The sequence below is a fragment of the Rhipicephalus sanguineus genome, chromosome 1 (genome assembly GCF_013339695.2).
Source record: "Rhipicephalus sanguineus isolate Rsan-2018 chromosome 1, BIME_Rsan_1.4, whole genome shotgun sequence".
NCBI lineage: Eukaryota > Metazoa > Arthropoda > Arachnida > Ixodida > Ixodidae > Rhipicephalus > Rhipicephalus sanguineus.
This window is the reverse complement of record NC_051176.1, coordinates 96,684,490-96,697,809: the sequence shown is the minus strand read 5'-3', so window position 1 is coordinate 96,697,809 and position 13,320 is coordinate 96,684,490. Positions and strand designations below refer to the sequence as shown.

At 44.3% G+C, this 13,320-nt stretch overlaps 1 protein-coding gene across 1 annotated transcript; it reads right to left on the bottom strand.

Moving 5' to 3' along the window:
- Positions 1-357: 357 nt before the first annotated feature.
- On the bottom strand, positions 358-12,896 carry LOC119394322 (H/ACA ribonucleoprotein complex subunit 1). Its single transcript, XM_037661621.2, has 6 exons — positions 12,777-12,896; positions 10,814-11,055; positions 10,231-10,379; positions 8,528-8,587; positions 4,321-4,414; positions 358-744 (listed from the first exon to the last, which is right to left on the bottom strand). The coding sequence occupies exons 2-6, from the start codon at positions 11,049-11,051 to the stop codon at positions 488-490; spliced, it is 798 nt and encodes a 265-aa protein (XP_037517549.1). The 5' UTR covers positions 11,052-11,055; positions 12,777-12,896; the 3' UTR covers positions 358-487.
- Positions 12,897-13,320: the final 424 nt, after the last annotated feature.

Below are 13,320 nucleotides of genomic sequence, written 5' to 3'. Positions count from 1 at the left end.
GAAAAATTTGATATTCGCACACCCCTAATAATGATGAATTGATGTTAGGGTAATATGTTCATTTAACCTCAAGAGGGGCTTCCCGGCAGTGTAGATTTTCCCTGGAAAGGTTCCACTGCAGTGAAACCACCTTTACAGGGGGGTTACATGCAGACTAATATACACCTATTCGTTCATTTTGAATACTTCAAAAATTTCAAAAATTTTAATTCGAATCAAAGCGATTTTGGATACTGTAATATTCGTTCGAATTTTGAAGTGCTCAAATATTTGCACAAGCCTAGTTATTTGGACCATGCTCTTAAAAGCAGGTCGGCTTGTCACACAAAGCAATGACACACAGACAGTTGACAAGAATCCTTGTAAAAGTAGTGGGGCACCTTTATTCATAGGTGCAGTCGTTTGAAAAATAAAATGACACAGTTCAGAAAAAACTGTTCCTATACAATGCCAAGTGTTGCTTTGAGTTGAAGCAACAGTACTTGGATCATGACCTGGAGAATCCCCTGTTACCAAAGCCACCTCTTCCTCTAAATCCACCGCCTCCACCCCTGTCCCCAAATCCACCTCCTCCTCGACCTCCAAACCCGCCGCCTCCCCGGCCTCCAAATCCACCGCCGCCTCGGCCTCCGAATCCACCACCTCCTCGGCCTCCAAATCCCCCGCCTCCTCGGCCTCCAAATCCACCACCACCACCGCGTCCACCAAATCCACCACGTCCACGGGGTGCGCCACGGCCTCCACCTTGATAACAGAAGAAAAGCAAATCATTAGTTGAGGCCATAAGCGCAGGCCCACACACTTTTGTCTAATGTTATGACAAGTGAAACTGCTGCTGCTAATGGAACAGTCACACTCAATATGAGTTGCAACATGCTGCCCGTAGTCAAAGCGGCACAACACTGAACGGTGGTGCCTACATAAAAAACGGTGACGTAAACAACGTTTTGAATGCTGGTATTTCCAAAAGCAATTTCACGTTTGCAAGTGTTGTGGTGTAGACTTGGGGCCCCTTGAACCATGGCCACTGTGTTGTAACTCATACTGAGTGCCACTATACATTATTAGTCAAAGCGCTATGGGGGACTAGCTAGTGTTCAAAACTTGACACACAGCCTGGTGAATGGAAAAAGCAAAGTTCACTAAGACTTGATGCAGTTTTGTGACACTATCCCCCATCACTAATTTGAAGCCATGAATGTTCATGACTGCACAAAGTAAACTGAGAGATGCTCCTGCATGAATGTGCTGTGTGCAAAAGCTACATGAGTTCGCCAAGCTCGACTAAGCAATGAAACCTTGACAATGATCAGATCAGGCATTTGCACCACTAAAATTCATACATCATCACAAAGCTGTGAAACAGACATGCCTTTTTAGCATGGTGATCAGCTCTTTTATACATGCCTCGCACGTGACGTCACAACCGTCCCTCCAATCAAAGTGGCGGCCATATTGGGGGATCAGCAGTTGCCTCAGTTTGCTTCGTTGTATGAAGCGCCATACACGCATTGGTTGACTCGAAGTATCTTTGGAGTTTTAGTGACTTTCTGGACGCAATGCTGCCTGCTCGCAGTGGAGAGGCACTTAGCGCAGAATATTACGCTAAGTTAGTCGGGTCAGCGCGCGCTCGATACACAGTACTGGTGCGAATGTGCAACAGTGTCGAATTGTATGCGCTGCGACCGTGCCCCGACAGACTTCAATGCTCTACCTGAAGTGACGCATGGGGACATCGTCAACTACTACGTCAACTCCTCGAGCACTGCGACCCTCTCAAGAGTCCCTTGAAAAAGCTACAAACAAGGCTCACTTTATTTCATGCAACTTTCGTCTTCTGGTGAAGGCTGACCTTCCACTGCACTGTTGCTCCCAGTGCCGACAGACTATGCAACTGCCGCCGTATGAGCCTCATTTTTCTGCAGGTGCGAAGTCGTTTCACGCAGTCCTAGTGTGCAGTTTCCTTGTGGCGTGTGCTGTATCTGAACAGAAGCGTCAGTGCCCTATCGGGATTCGTCTCCTAACACAGCTCAGATTGCTGGCCTACGAGTGCGATTTGTGTCGTTCTTTCGTTGCGTCCCAGAATTACAATAATTAAAAAAGGTTTTCGACATTATGAGAAATTAAGTGGATGCCGCATGCTCGAACATTAGCGTGCCTAATACATTCCAAACTACTGCACCGCTTCGCGTCTTCGTGCGGTCGCATTGATCGTGCAAGACCTTTTGCAGGCGGAAGAGATTTGTGTACATCGACCGCCGTGTCTTTGTCGTTCCCTGGCGGTTTGGGCACTCTAATACAGCGCAGAGCACTATGTCTACAGTGATAGCAGAAACGCTTCCGCACGCGTTCACTGCCACAGGTGGTCCCCCACAATGGTCGACTGGTATCCCAGAATTCCTGGCTGTGACGTGGGTGCAAGGCAAGTATAAATGTGCTTTGTAATGACGTTGTTATTTTAATGCCGAATTATAACTTAAATATCTGTACCCTTTTTCTTCCATTTGTGGAAGTTATTGCTGGTCTATTTGGTAACTTATAACCATTTGCATGTGGTCTCCCTAAAGGAGAAGGAAGCCTGCACACCATCTGTCTTTCACCTTTGCCATGCACTTATACTCTTGCCACCTGAGCAATATGCCATATGGTTCCCTAGCATGCACCGCCATGTTGCCTTCTTATCCTTACAGTTTCGCGAACTAAAAGGATTCCCTGCATGAAAAAAAAATTTTACTGGATGTTGTGTTTTCCCAGACCACGTGCTTGTTTATTTATACTGTATTTTGGTTGCCTTAGAAACATCAACAACCGGGTTCTACAGCAGTTGTGGCTTTTTGATACAGCAGGAAACCGATGGCAAAAGGCTGCCCATGCTGTCCAGCCTATGGTCACCAGCTTTTCAAAAACACGACTAGACAATAATTTTATCATCTGACCAAAACTTGTCATGTAAATGTTATGCATAAATATTAGTGTTAAAGGGATACTGAACGAAAATCGGAAAAGATGAAGAAAACATCGTAATTCCACTTAGAAGATGCGACTGTTCCGATAAATAGTTTATTTCGCATATTTTTCAGTTGCTATATTTTTGGATGATTATCAGCGCGCGCGGGGCTGCAGATCGATGGCTGTGACGTCACTTGTCCGCACGGAGGATGCAGGGTATTTCTTTTGCTGTCCAGATACTTCCCTTTCTCCACCTCTCCTTTACATCCCACTCTCCCCCTTCCACAAAGGCTCTGAGGTGTGCCCCACCATTTAGGGGCTTTACCCCACCCAGGAGCATTGTTCGCTGCCAGTGCCATTCGTACTGGTTCTAGCAACCATAGTGAGAGCAGAGCAGGTTGAGAGAGAAGGGCGAAGGCTGGCATTGTTGGCACGCCCTTTTCTGGGGACGTTAAATGTCACCTTCTCTAGTTCACGGTGCGGCCCGCTGGACGCGGCAGTTTGGAAAAAACACATTCAATTCATTATTTTCCGCTAGTTTCTGCCTCAAGTGAAGGTTGTATCTACCGATTTCAGCACCCAATCTTTCAACCTGGCTGAAAATCTCGGTGGCAAAAATTTTGTTCAGTATCCCTTTAAGCCTGCAACATATGTTGCATTTTTGTTTTACCACATGCTGGAAGTGCTAACTGCTAAATAAAATGGGCATGTGCAAATTGTCAAAACTCTCTGTTGGAGGAACTCTCTGTTGTAGTGTTCTTATTTTTTTTCACATAGCATGCCTACACATGTTCATGGTGTAATAAAGTACACTTTACATACCACAAAAGACAAAAAAAAATCATCTATGGCACAAGGATCATGTACAGTCCTGTCATGGACACCTCTTAATGCATAAGCATTAGTATTTGGCCAGGTCTCGAGGGAAAAGCGTGCAAGCATTTTTTCCGTCTGTCTGTACGTCTACCTGCAGGCGGCCACCACAGCCAGGGATCAAACCAAACCATCATACTAAGCAGGAGAATACCATAATAAGCATGGTGGCATTTTAGATTGAAGGAGCACAAACAACAATCATGGCAGGCCCCAACATCACTGGGCAATGACACTGCTGGAATGCAAAACACCACGCAGCCACTTTAGTGACATGCATAGCATGTCACTAAAGGTGAAGAGCATATACTTCTTACTACATAAGAGAACAAACCAGCAAGCATGCATCTTTCTTGCCCAGGCCACATTCTAGTGCAGTGAATGTGACCCCAGCAGATTGTGCACAAAAACATCACAAGCATCCTGAACACAAAAGGCTGAAACTAGAGCTGTACAGGGATCAGCTTTGAAGGAGCAAAACACTGACAGTAATTTTACCTCTGCCCCCAGCTCCTCTTCCGCCGCCACGGTTCTGCTGGTAGCCAGGTAGATACCTCGCTAGCGGTGTCAGCTTGCGGGGGTCTATGTAGAACTGAAGAATATGGTGTGACAACAATACCAGAAAAAAATTATTCAAGCGATAATCACAAACAATGTAATTACACATGCACAAAGCCTACTTGGTTGCATCTTGAACAAAGGTTCCATAATTTAGGCTGTCGCCTCACTTTCATGTTACTTTATAGCAAAGCTCTATTGTTTTTGCGACATGTGACAACTTTCTATGTTGTGCACTCATCGGGCTTTGCAGAGAACAAGTGGTTTGGTTCAGTGAACATAGCTTTTGGTGTCACACCTCTCTGGGCGACACCCAAGGTTTCGATGTCGGGCCTTGGCGGTGAATTGGACGCGATAGGTTCGCTTAGACTGATTACCATCACGCATAGGTCCTGTGTTTCCTTTTGGCGTTGTGTGCGTTATACAGACGCAGCGAAGATTTCTTGGTTGGTGTGGCATAAAATCACAAATATGTATGTTGAACCAGCTCTCTGGTTCAACATATACCAATTTTTTTTTTAAAGGTGTAGAAACCCAGCTAGCACAGGACTGGGCTAATTGGTGAAACATGGGAGAGGCTTTTGTCCTGCAGTGGACGTAGTCAGGCTACTGCTGCTGATAAACCAAAATCAGATGGTAAGCTGACTGCAGCATGAGCTTTGTACGCTTGCAAGAAATGCTGTGACAAATTCTGAGAACAAATTTTGATAGAGAACAGACAGCCTAAACTCGTTTATTTGAATTTCAAAATCTAGAAACGAAATGTCTCTCCTTTTCCAAGCTTGCCGCACTAACCATCAGCGAAAACGTCACGAGAGAGCTGCAGCAGATGTGGTGTTCCAAATGTGTAGGGCAAATACCGTATTTACTCGAATCTAACGCGCACCTTTTTTCCAGAAAAACGAGTCCAAAAATCACATGCGCGTTAGAATCGAGTACCGAAAAAAAAAAAAAGAAACTCGGTTATCGTATTGCCATCGACATTTTAAAATGGCCGCCTCCTACGCGCCTTGGCCATTTCTGCCATTTTTTCAGTTCGTACGTGTGCTGAGGAGATTGTCATCCCGTTCTGCGTTCGCATCGGCAGCATGGAAGTGCCGACTCCAAATACTCGACGAGTGTACCACGATGCCGCATTTAAAAGAATAGTTATTACATGTGCAAAGAGACGGACGGAAATTGGGCCGCATCGCGGTCGTTCGGAGTTCCCGAAACGTGCGTGCGAGACTGGCGCAAACAGAAGCAGAAGATTTTTTACAGCAAAGCTTCACGAAAAGGTTTCAGTGGACCAAAGCAGGGCCGGTTTCCCGAAATCGAAGAATGTTGACAGCGACAAGGAGTTGTCCGACAGCGACGAGGACTGATCCATTACGCGACTCGTATCGCCGCCGTAGTGGTGACAGTTTTAGCGGCAAGGCCCGCTTTTTGACTTTGTGTTTTACTTTTTTGAAGATTCAGTTCTTTAAAACCCAAATACTTGTTCTTCTGAATGTGCGAAGTTTGACTCCTACGGACTTTTCTTGTTCTTTTCTCCGAAAAATGGGGGCGCGTTACAATCGATGTATTACTTTTTTTTTTTTTTTTTGTCGCGGAAAACGGGTGCGCGTTACAATCGAGGGCGCGGTAGAATCGAGTAAATACGGTATGATGGTTTTGAATAGCACCTTTTCAACAAGGGATTCTTGAGTGCCGCCATAATCCCCTCTGGGTTGTAAATATGCATGACCCCCCAAAAAATGCACTGCCCAGGTGTCAGCCTTTGTACTTCCTTGCAACAACACAGAAAGGAGGTGCTCCCTCTCTTCAATAGAAAGGTCCCTTCCACCGAACCACAGCGACCATCACCGCTCTGATACTCCACATGATGTTGCCATCACGTGATACTTATTCCTGTGGTCACTCAGAGGCTTTCCACTACTTGGCAGGAATTTTTGAAATCGTCAAATGAGTCATGTAAATTGTCTAATGTTCAGGTCCTGGGGATGCTATCATGCACATGCCGGTAGTTATCAGGGTCTCCAATGGCCTTCCACATAAAAAATAAGGTTATTATACAAGCTTTTTGTGTCTACAATTCTTTAAAGGACCCCTGACACTAAAATTGAAACCTCAGGATGTTTGTGTTGTTTGATTGTCCTGTATACGGGGGCACTTCTGACTGATTATTAGTGCTGGACATTACCTTTAAGATAATTTAATTTGGTTTTAAAGTAAGCGTGAGTGCCCATCTGAGTTGGCAGCACCTCGCAACATCGCCACTAGTATGATGTAGACCGAAGCCCCGTGTGACGTTCCACGAGTGAAGCGAGTATTGTCGACGTCAGAGATGATTTGCGGGGTGCGCACAATACCACGACTGGCACCCAGTGAGGACTATTGTTCGTCACTCCTCTCACTCTGTTGTCGGGCTGCACTCAACAAAGTTCTGGCTGCTTTGGCCAGGAATGCTTTTTTCTGTGGGGGGGGGCACGCACTTAACAATACCAAAGCACCCGCATCCTTTCATTCATTACCGCGCGAGGGGCCCCGATTTCACAACTGCACTTTCAACGACACCAAAGCTTGAGTGCACGTGATCTTAGGCTCTCCCCCGCTGTGGGATGCTAGTTTCTTATGGTACTTAGGCGGGCGTTTCGAACTCACGCAAAATTGTTCTCAATTAACAACACTAGCATTAATTATACAATGCGTTAGAGCATTTACCATTCAATTTTGGGTTACCAGACACAAAGCTACAAATTACAGTAAAAAAGTCGCAAACAATACTTTCGCTGTCAGGAGTCCTTTAAAGTTATTCAAACGAGTTTTCTTTTATAATGCCCCATTATTCGGACATATTTTATATTTTTTTACTACACTTTTTATGAAAGTGGCTAGGACAAAAACATGATCATGACTGCTCAAAAAAACCTACGTTCAAATTACATCTTAAGGCCTTCCAGGTACTAAAATAATAGTTTATCTTTCTCTCCAATAACACATCTTGCATGTTTGTTTGTTTGCTTTCCCTCATAAGGAGTAAATACTACAGTCGGATACAACTTAAGAAGTCTGGAGAGGCTCTGCCCTAATGACCAAAGCGTGAAATTCAATTGCCACCACGACTAAAGAAATCGTCCCATTCATGCACTTGGCAGCGTTCTACCAAGGTGGGCACACCAGCCGTCTGGCTCATGACATCAGTCTGGAACGCGTGCTTGTCCACTGATGTACGCTTCACAAGGGTGGTGACTTGGGCTTGTTGGAAATTCATGACGGTATACTATCAGCGAAGCCACCAGGACAGCACAGCGCAATGTGTCATCCTCTTTCTTGTCCTGGTGCCTTCGCGCTGATAATATACCATCGTGGTGTATGCTAGTATGCATCCGCCTTTGAGGAGGAAATGCCGTGGACTTTAAAAAGTTGTGTCCGACTATACATACTACATATAGTATTTACAACTGAAACTGGTAGCACAGTGAGCACTGTCATATTGTTATCTCTCCAAGTTTAGTGGTCTGCTAATGCTACTTTTCACAAGTGAAGTAGATGTAGATCCAGCTGCAAGAACTTAATTTTATCTATTCCGTAATATGTATATGCTATGTATAATAATATAGCTAAGCTTGCTGCTTTAACATGGATTACATCAACTGTAAAATAAGGAACACCGGTGCCTTTAAGGTGTCCTTCCAAACTGAGAAAGATGTCTAATCTAAACACCCACCTCTTCTTCCAGGCATTCCTATGTACAGTACCACATCAGAGTGCTTTTTCCTCCAGGCCATTATACAAGAAAGGTTATGCATCCAGCTTTCCCAGCCCCCTCACAGAACTAGAATTGGCGGTTCACAAAACTTTTGCGCTTCTCTACATAACATGTTGGGCACTATAGCGAGTGCCAAGAGGCCTTTTCTGCTGAACAGCCAAGGTTTCGGGATAGATAGAATACATCAGCAAAAGCATTCAAGACAATGTGGTGAAATATACATGGTGCATAACAGAGCTAGCTGTACCACGGAAAAATCTTTCAGCTATGCATTTGAATACTTAAGTGATGGGGATTTATGTCCGTGAAGAATCACAGGTACGAAACAGAGAAAGTAAATCCAAGGGTCAGCCCTTTCAATGCTAGAATGAGAACCAACAAAAATGGCTGCCTCACCTTTTGCTTTTTGCTGAATGAGCTGGCCTTTACGTCCTCCTGAAGCTTGACGGAGACGTACTGTGATTTTTGCAGTCAAAGGTGACAAGCTGCAGTTTCACCCAAAGGGCAAAGGATTGATTGCGATAGTAATGCAGTATGTATAAGAGAACTACACAAAGTAATTATTTTTATCAGCCTTATGCCATATTTACTAGCATAATTTGCACACCCCCAAAATATCACCCCGATATTTTAAGTAAACATTTACATACTTTGGCACATTTTTAATAGGCGACAACCAGAACGTGCTGCACTGCAGCTTGCTGTGTAAAATGAAACAAAATGAAGGATGCCCCAAAATTTCAAATTGCCCGTTGATGACATTCCTTTGATCTTAGAATGGTGAAATACGGTGCCAGTTTCATTACTAGAGACCGGATTTTAGGCAAATGCCTATTTTGTTCCATGCGCTCCTATTGTGCCTTTTTGATATATGAGCATGAATTAGAGGTTAAGAAGGGTTTTTATAGTGTTTCTATAGTGCCTATAAATGCCTATTTTAGGCGTTCATGCCTGAATGCTTACAAATGTCTATAAACGGCTATTTCCGAAACTGGCCTAAAATTTCGCGCCCGGGTGCTGTTTGAGACTGTTATTCATGTTACTGCGTAAGATTGACTATTGGGAACTATGGTGTTCAACCTAGTCCTCCAGTTCAACTGAGTATAGTCCTCTAGTTTAACCAACCAACACCGCTAGCAGCAGTAAAGCGGGACACGCCGGCGAGCATTCGCCGCCGCGCTGACATGGCTCGAGCGGTTGGCGAATGCGAAACCGCGGAGAGCCGTCAACGGAAAGGAGAGTGAAGAGCAAAAAAAGAAAGAAAAATGTGATGTGCACGCAGCAGCGCAGCCAGAAATGTTTTTCAGGGGGGGTGACAACCATACTTTATATATGTTCGTGCATGCGCTTTTATGTGTGCGTGCGTATAGACACACGCAAACTGAAAAGTTTCGAGGGAGGGGGGAGGTTGAACCCCCACCCCCCGCCTACGCCAGTGGTTCACTGCCAGGGGAGAAATTGGCTCTACGCAACTCGACCCGGTCAATAGGAGAAATCCCTCTCTTCTGGTCTGTTAGCAATCTGGCTGTCTGCTCCTGCTCTGCACTTTAGGCATGCCGGAAAGACACACAGGAGTGTGTTGATTCGACAGTGGACACTTGACTCACTCTGTAAAACACGGGAGTGCGAACCGTGCGGGACAAAGCAGGCTATATTCAAATGTTGGCATCTTCATGCCATCTTAAGAAATATCATATTTTTTTTCCTGTCGTGGATAGAGGTCGCACACGTCTTCGCTTGAAATTATTTGCATTTATGTGAAAACTTATTGTGCCTATATTTACGATTTTGGAAGCCTAAAACATTGTTTTGCCTGCCTATTTTTGGCGCCTAAAACGAGCTTTTTTAGTGCCTAAAAATCCGGCCTATATTCATTACTATGGCAGTAGTTTCATCAAGCACAAGTAGTAGAAACACAGCAGACTAATGCACCGAGAATGCACATGTTATGGTGCATTTTATTAATGCGTGCATGTGACCCTTTCATTCACTGCAAGCAGAGTTCAGCTATATGTATGTAGAACTTGCAGGAGAACACAAGCAAAACATTACATAATGCACCATTTCGGACACATGCTCCCTGGACTAGCAAAGGATACATAGTCTTTGATAGGACCAAAGATCTCATCAACTTTGCCAATCGGCTGCTTGTTTTCCAAGTAAAGTGGAGCATTAAAGAAAGGCACCCGTTCTTCGGTCACTTTGGCCACCAAGTCATCCTGGCATGGGTGGCTCAGGTAAGCAAACTCTGCACACACACACACACACACACACAAAAAAAATGATAAATAAATAAATAAAAATTATTCTGAATCTGTGCAAATGAAGCCCATACAGTCAACTTGCCACGTACATCTGGAGACCAAATATTTTAACTCGATTATTCAAATAGTAGCGAGTCCTTACAAGAATAGGTGAAATGCTAATGCTATTGCAACAGCAACCGATGTACAAAACACAGGGCACTGACAAGGCAAATCCACATGACCACCGATTGTGATGATACCAGAATCGACTGGTCATGCGCAACTAATGAAATAAAGACTAGAATGGAAAAAGAAGAAACGAGTACTGGTTGATAACACCAGTCCTTCAACACATCTTGTACTTTTTAGTTCTCACTCAGTATCTACTGAGTGGGCAAAAGCATTGGTGTGAGAAAAACAAGAAACAAATACTTGCCAACAACCTCGTCGGGAGGCGCCATGTCAAAGTCGCGCCGAAAACCTCCACCTCTGCCGCCACGGCCTCCTCCACGACCACCAAACCCACCCCTATCACCTCCACGGCCTCCACGAAAGCCACCACCGCTGCCGCCTCGAAAGCCGCCGCCACCTCGAAAGCCACCACCGCCGCCGCCACTACCACCGCGGAAGCCTCCACGGCCTCCACGGAAGTTTCCGCCACCACCAAAGCTCATGGCACTGCAAAAAAAAGCACACTGTCACTCTTTGCATATGAAGAAAAAAATGAAAAAGACTAAGCAATGAAGACAATGCCACCCCATTCATCAGCTCCTCAGCGAAAAGAATGAAGTTGTCACAAGGGCTGCTTTAAAAATTGTCGTAGAGTTTGCTTCTGGGAAATTAATTTGCTCTATGCAGTAGTGTTGGCTCCAAATTAGTAATCTAACACATTCAGCAGTTGCAACGCCCAGTGATCACTGGGCATGCAAGTGTGCCATAGTATTCCACACGTGTTAAGCAGTAAACAAGCAATGAATCAACAAAGAATACTTCAGTTAAAGGGGAACAAAAAGAGAAAGTGCAATAGCCAAATTATCAGTAATCAGATAGCACAACAGAATTGTTCAGAAAAACAACAAAAACTAGAAAGACCAGCAATAAACTGTCCTCCTGTTTTCTTTGCCATGTCTAAAAAAGGAAAAGCCAAAGCACTGCATTTATTTCAATCCGCCGTCTCATGTGCTGTTATTCTGCTTAACTTGAACATGTTGTAAAAAACATCAAAAGTTAGGATGCTTTTACAGGTAACGCATAGTGTTCCAGACACACATTTCTGCTGCAACATACCCTTTAATTCAAACCTGTGTTGGTAATGTAATACAACAGAGAATCACTGCCTGAAATGCATGTCTTCCAAACGGTGCACTAGAGTGCATGCCAGAATTCTATGCAATCTCACTAGAATAAACTTGAGATCACTAAAAAAAGGTGAGAAAATATTTAATGAGTTTGTTTTCGGAGTACTTTGCACATTTCAAAACTTTTTTTTTCTCTAAAGTATAAAAATACAATGTCACCATTAAGACTTTTCAAACTGCCTGCAACGATACTTCCACATCTAAGACGAAAAACGACACCACGTTATTACTTCTACCATTATGTTGGTCTCACTCAGTTGTCAGATGACAAACCTCGCCCGAATATATTTTTACATCTGACTGGGAAAATGACTAGATATACTCTGCTATAACATGATACAACTGCGCTACTTATATGCGGTAGCTATTCATGTTACACCAATTCCGACAAGCCATACAGCGCTTTGCAGATTTCCCTACCTTATAACGAGCACGACTGGGCACTGTTTTCATACACGTCTAACAGACAGCGATATTCTTATCAGAAAGCCACCAGGGAACGTGATATTTATCGCACATTAATCTAAGAACTGGCTGTTCTCATTCGAGCAGGATGTTGGTACGATGAAGGCAATCAATGTCCCCGGCCTTACGACAATTGCATATTGTCAGTAAGCCGCGATCTGCGTGCACTGACAAAAACGCTAACCAGTGCAAGTATGAAGACACAGGAGAGGGGACCTGTCTTGTGTCTTCTTCAATATTTCACTGCAATAAATAACGATTCCCGTAGATGTTCAATGCACTGCAGTTAGCAGCACGAAGTTTGTTCACCTCAAAGCGCTGCCGTCCTCCTAGTTCAATCAATTTGATCTTGCTTTGAAGTGCCTGCTAACAGAATAATAAAAATAACTACAGCGAAATTTAAGAAAATTACGGGCTGTACGGATGTTGACAATGCCTATTCGAGAAAAGCCGGTGTTTCCTTAAAACAGGTGTGCTTGCCTCGGGTACAGCTTTTCGCGTTCTCGATGGCTATCAAAGTTAGAACATGTGCACCAGTTATACAAATAAACAGTCGGATCTCATCAAAAGCATTACCTTTATCAAATGTTAACGCCGAAAACGTGCCGGACGCTCACCACGTGCCAAAATCAACGTTGGCCAAAACACATGGAGAAAGAAACGAAGCGCCACACAGGTTGCCAGACTCTCTACAGCTCTCTCGGCTGTTTTGCCTTGTGGGTGGTGTTTTTTAGCAGGGAAAAAACTGCACGTGTACAAAAAATAGCATTTAATCAACTAAAATAGTCATATGCCCGTTAACATAAAGAAACAGTTGCCGGTACGTAAACAGCAAATACCTGAACCTTGACAGGAGCAGCCTTCTTTTTCCATTTTTAGAGAAAAATATCTAGGGACTTTACGTACAACCTCTCTCAATGTCCCCCTTCACTGATAGGTACCTTGAGGAACAGAAAAAATTGCAGTGGCTTATTCTTAGCTTTCTTGGTTGTCAAGCTTCTCCGCTTTCCTGCGCCGCTTAGCACGATTTGCGCTCTCCTTCTCCATAGCTATGCCACACTAAACGCCAGCCAGCCGGTCTGACAAACGGCTAACCTCCCTGTCCTTCCGTTTTTCTTTT

Bases quoted from the DNA above. Each gene is read 5' to 3' on its own strand.
- LOC119394322 (XM_037661621.2), bottom strand. From the start codon at position 11,051: ATGAGCTTTGGTGGTGGCGGAAACTTCCGTGGAGGCCGTGGAGGCTTC. The intron at 8,588-10,230 runs GTATCCTTTGCT...CAAAAATCACAG, and splicing joins TTGGTCCTATCAAAGACTAT to TACGTCTCCGTCAAGCTTCA. The intron at 745-4,320 runs GTAAAATTACTG...TCTGTTATCAAG, and splicing joins AAGAGGAGCTGGGGGCAGAG to GTGGAGGCCGTGGCGCACCC.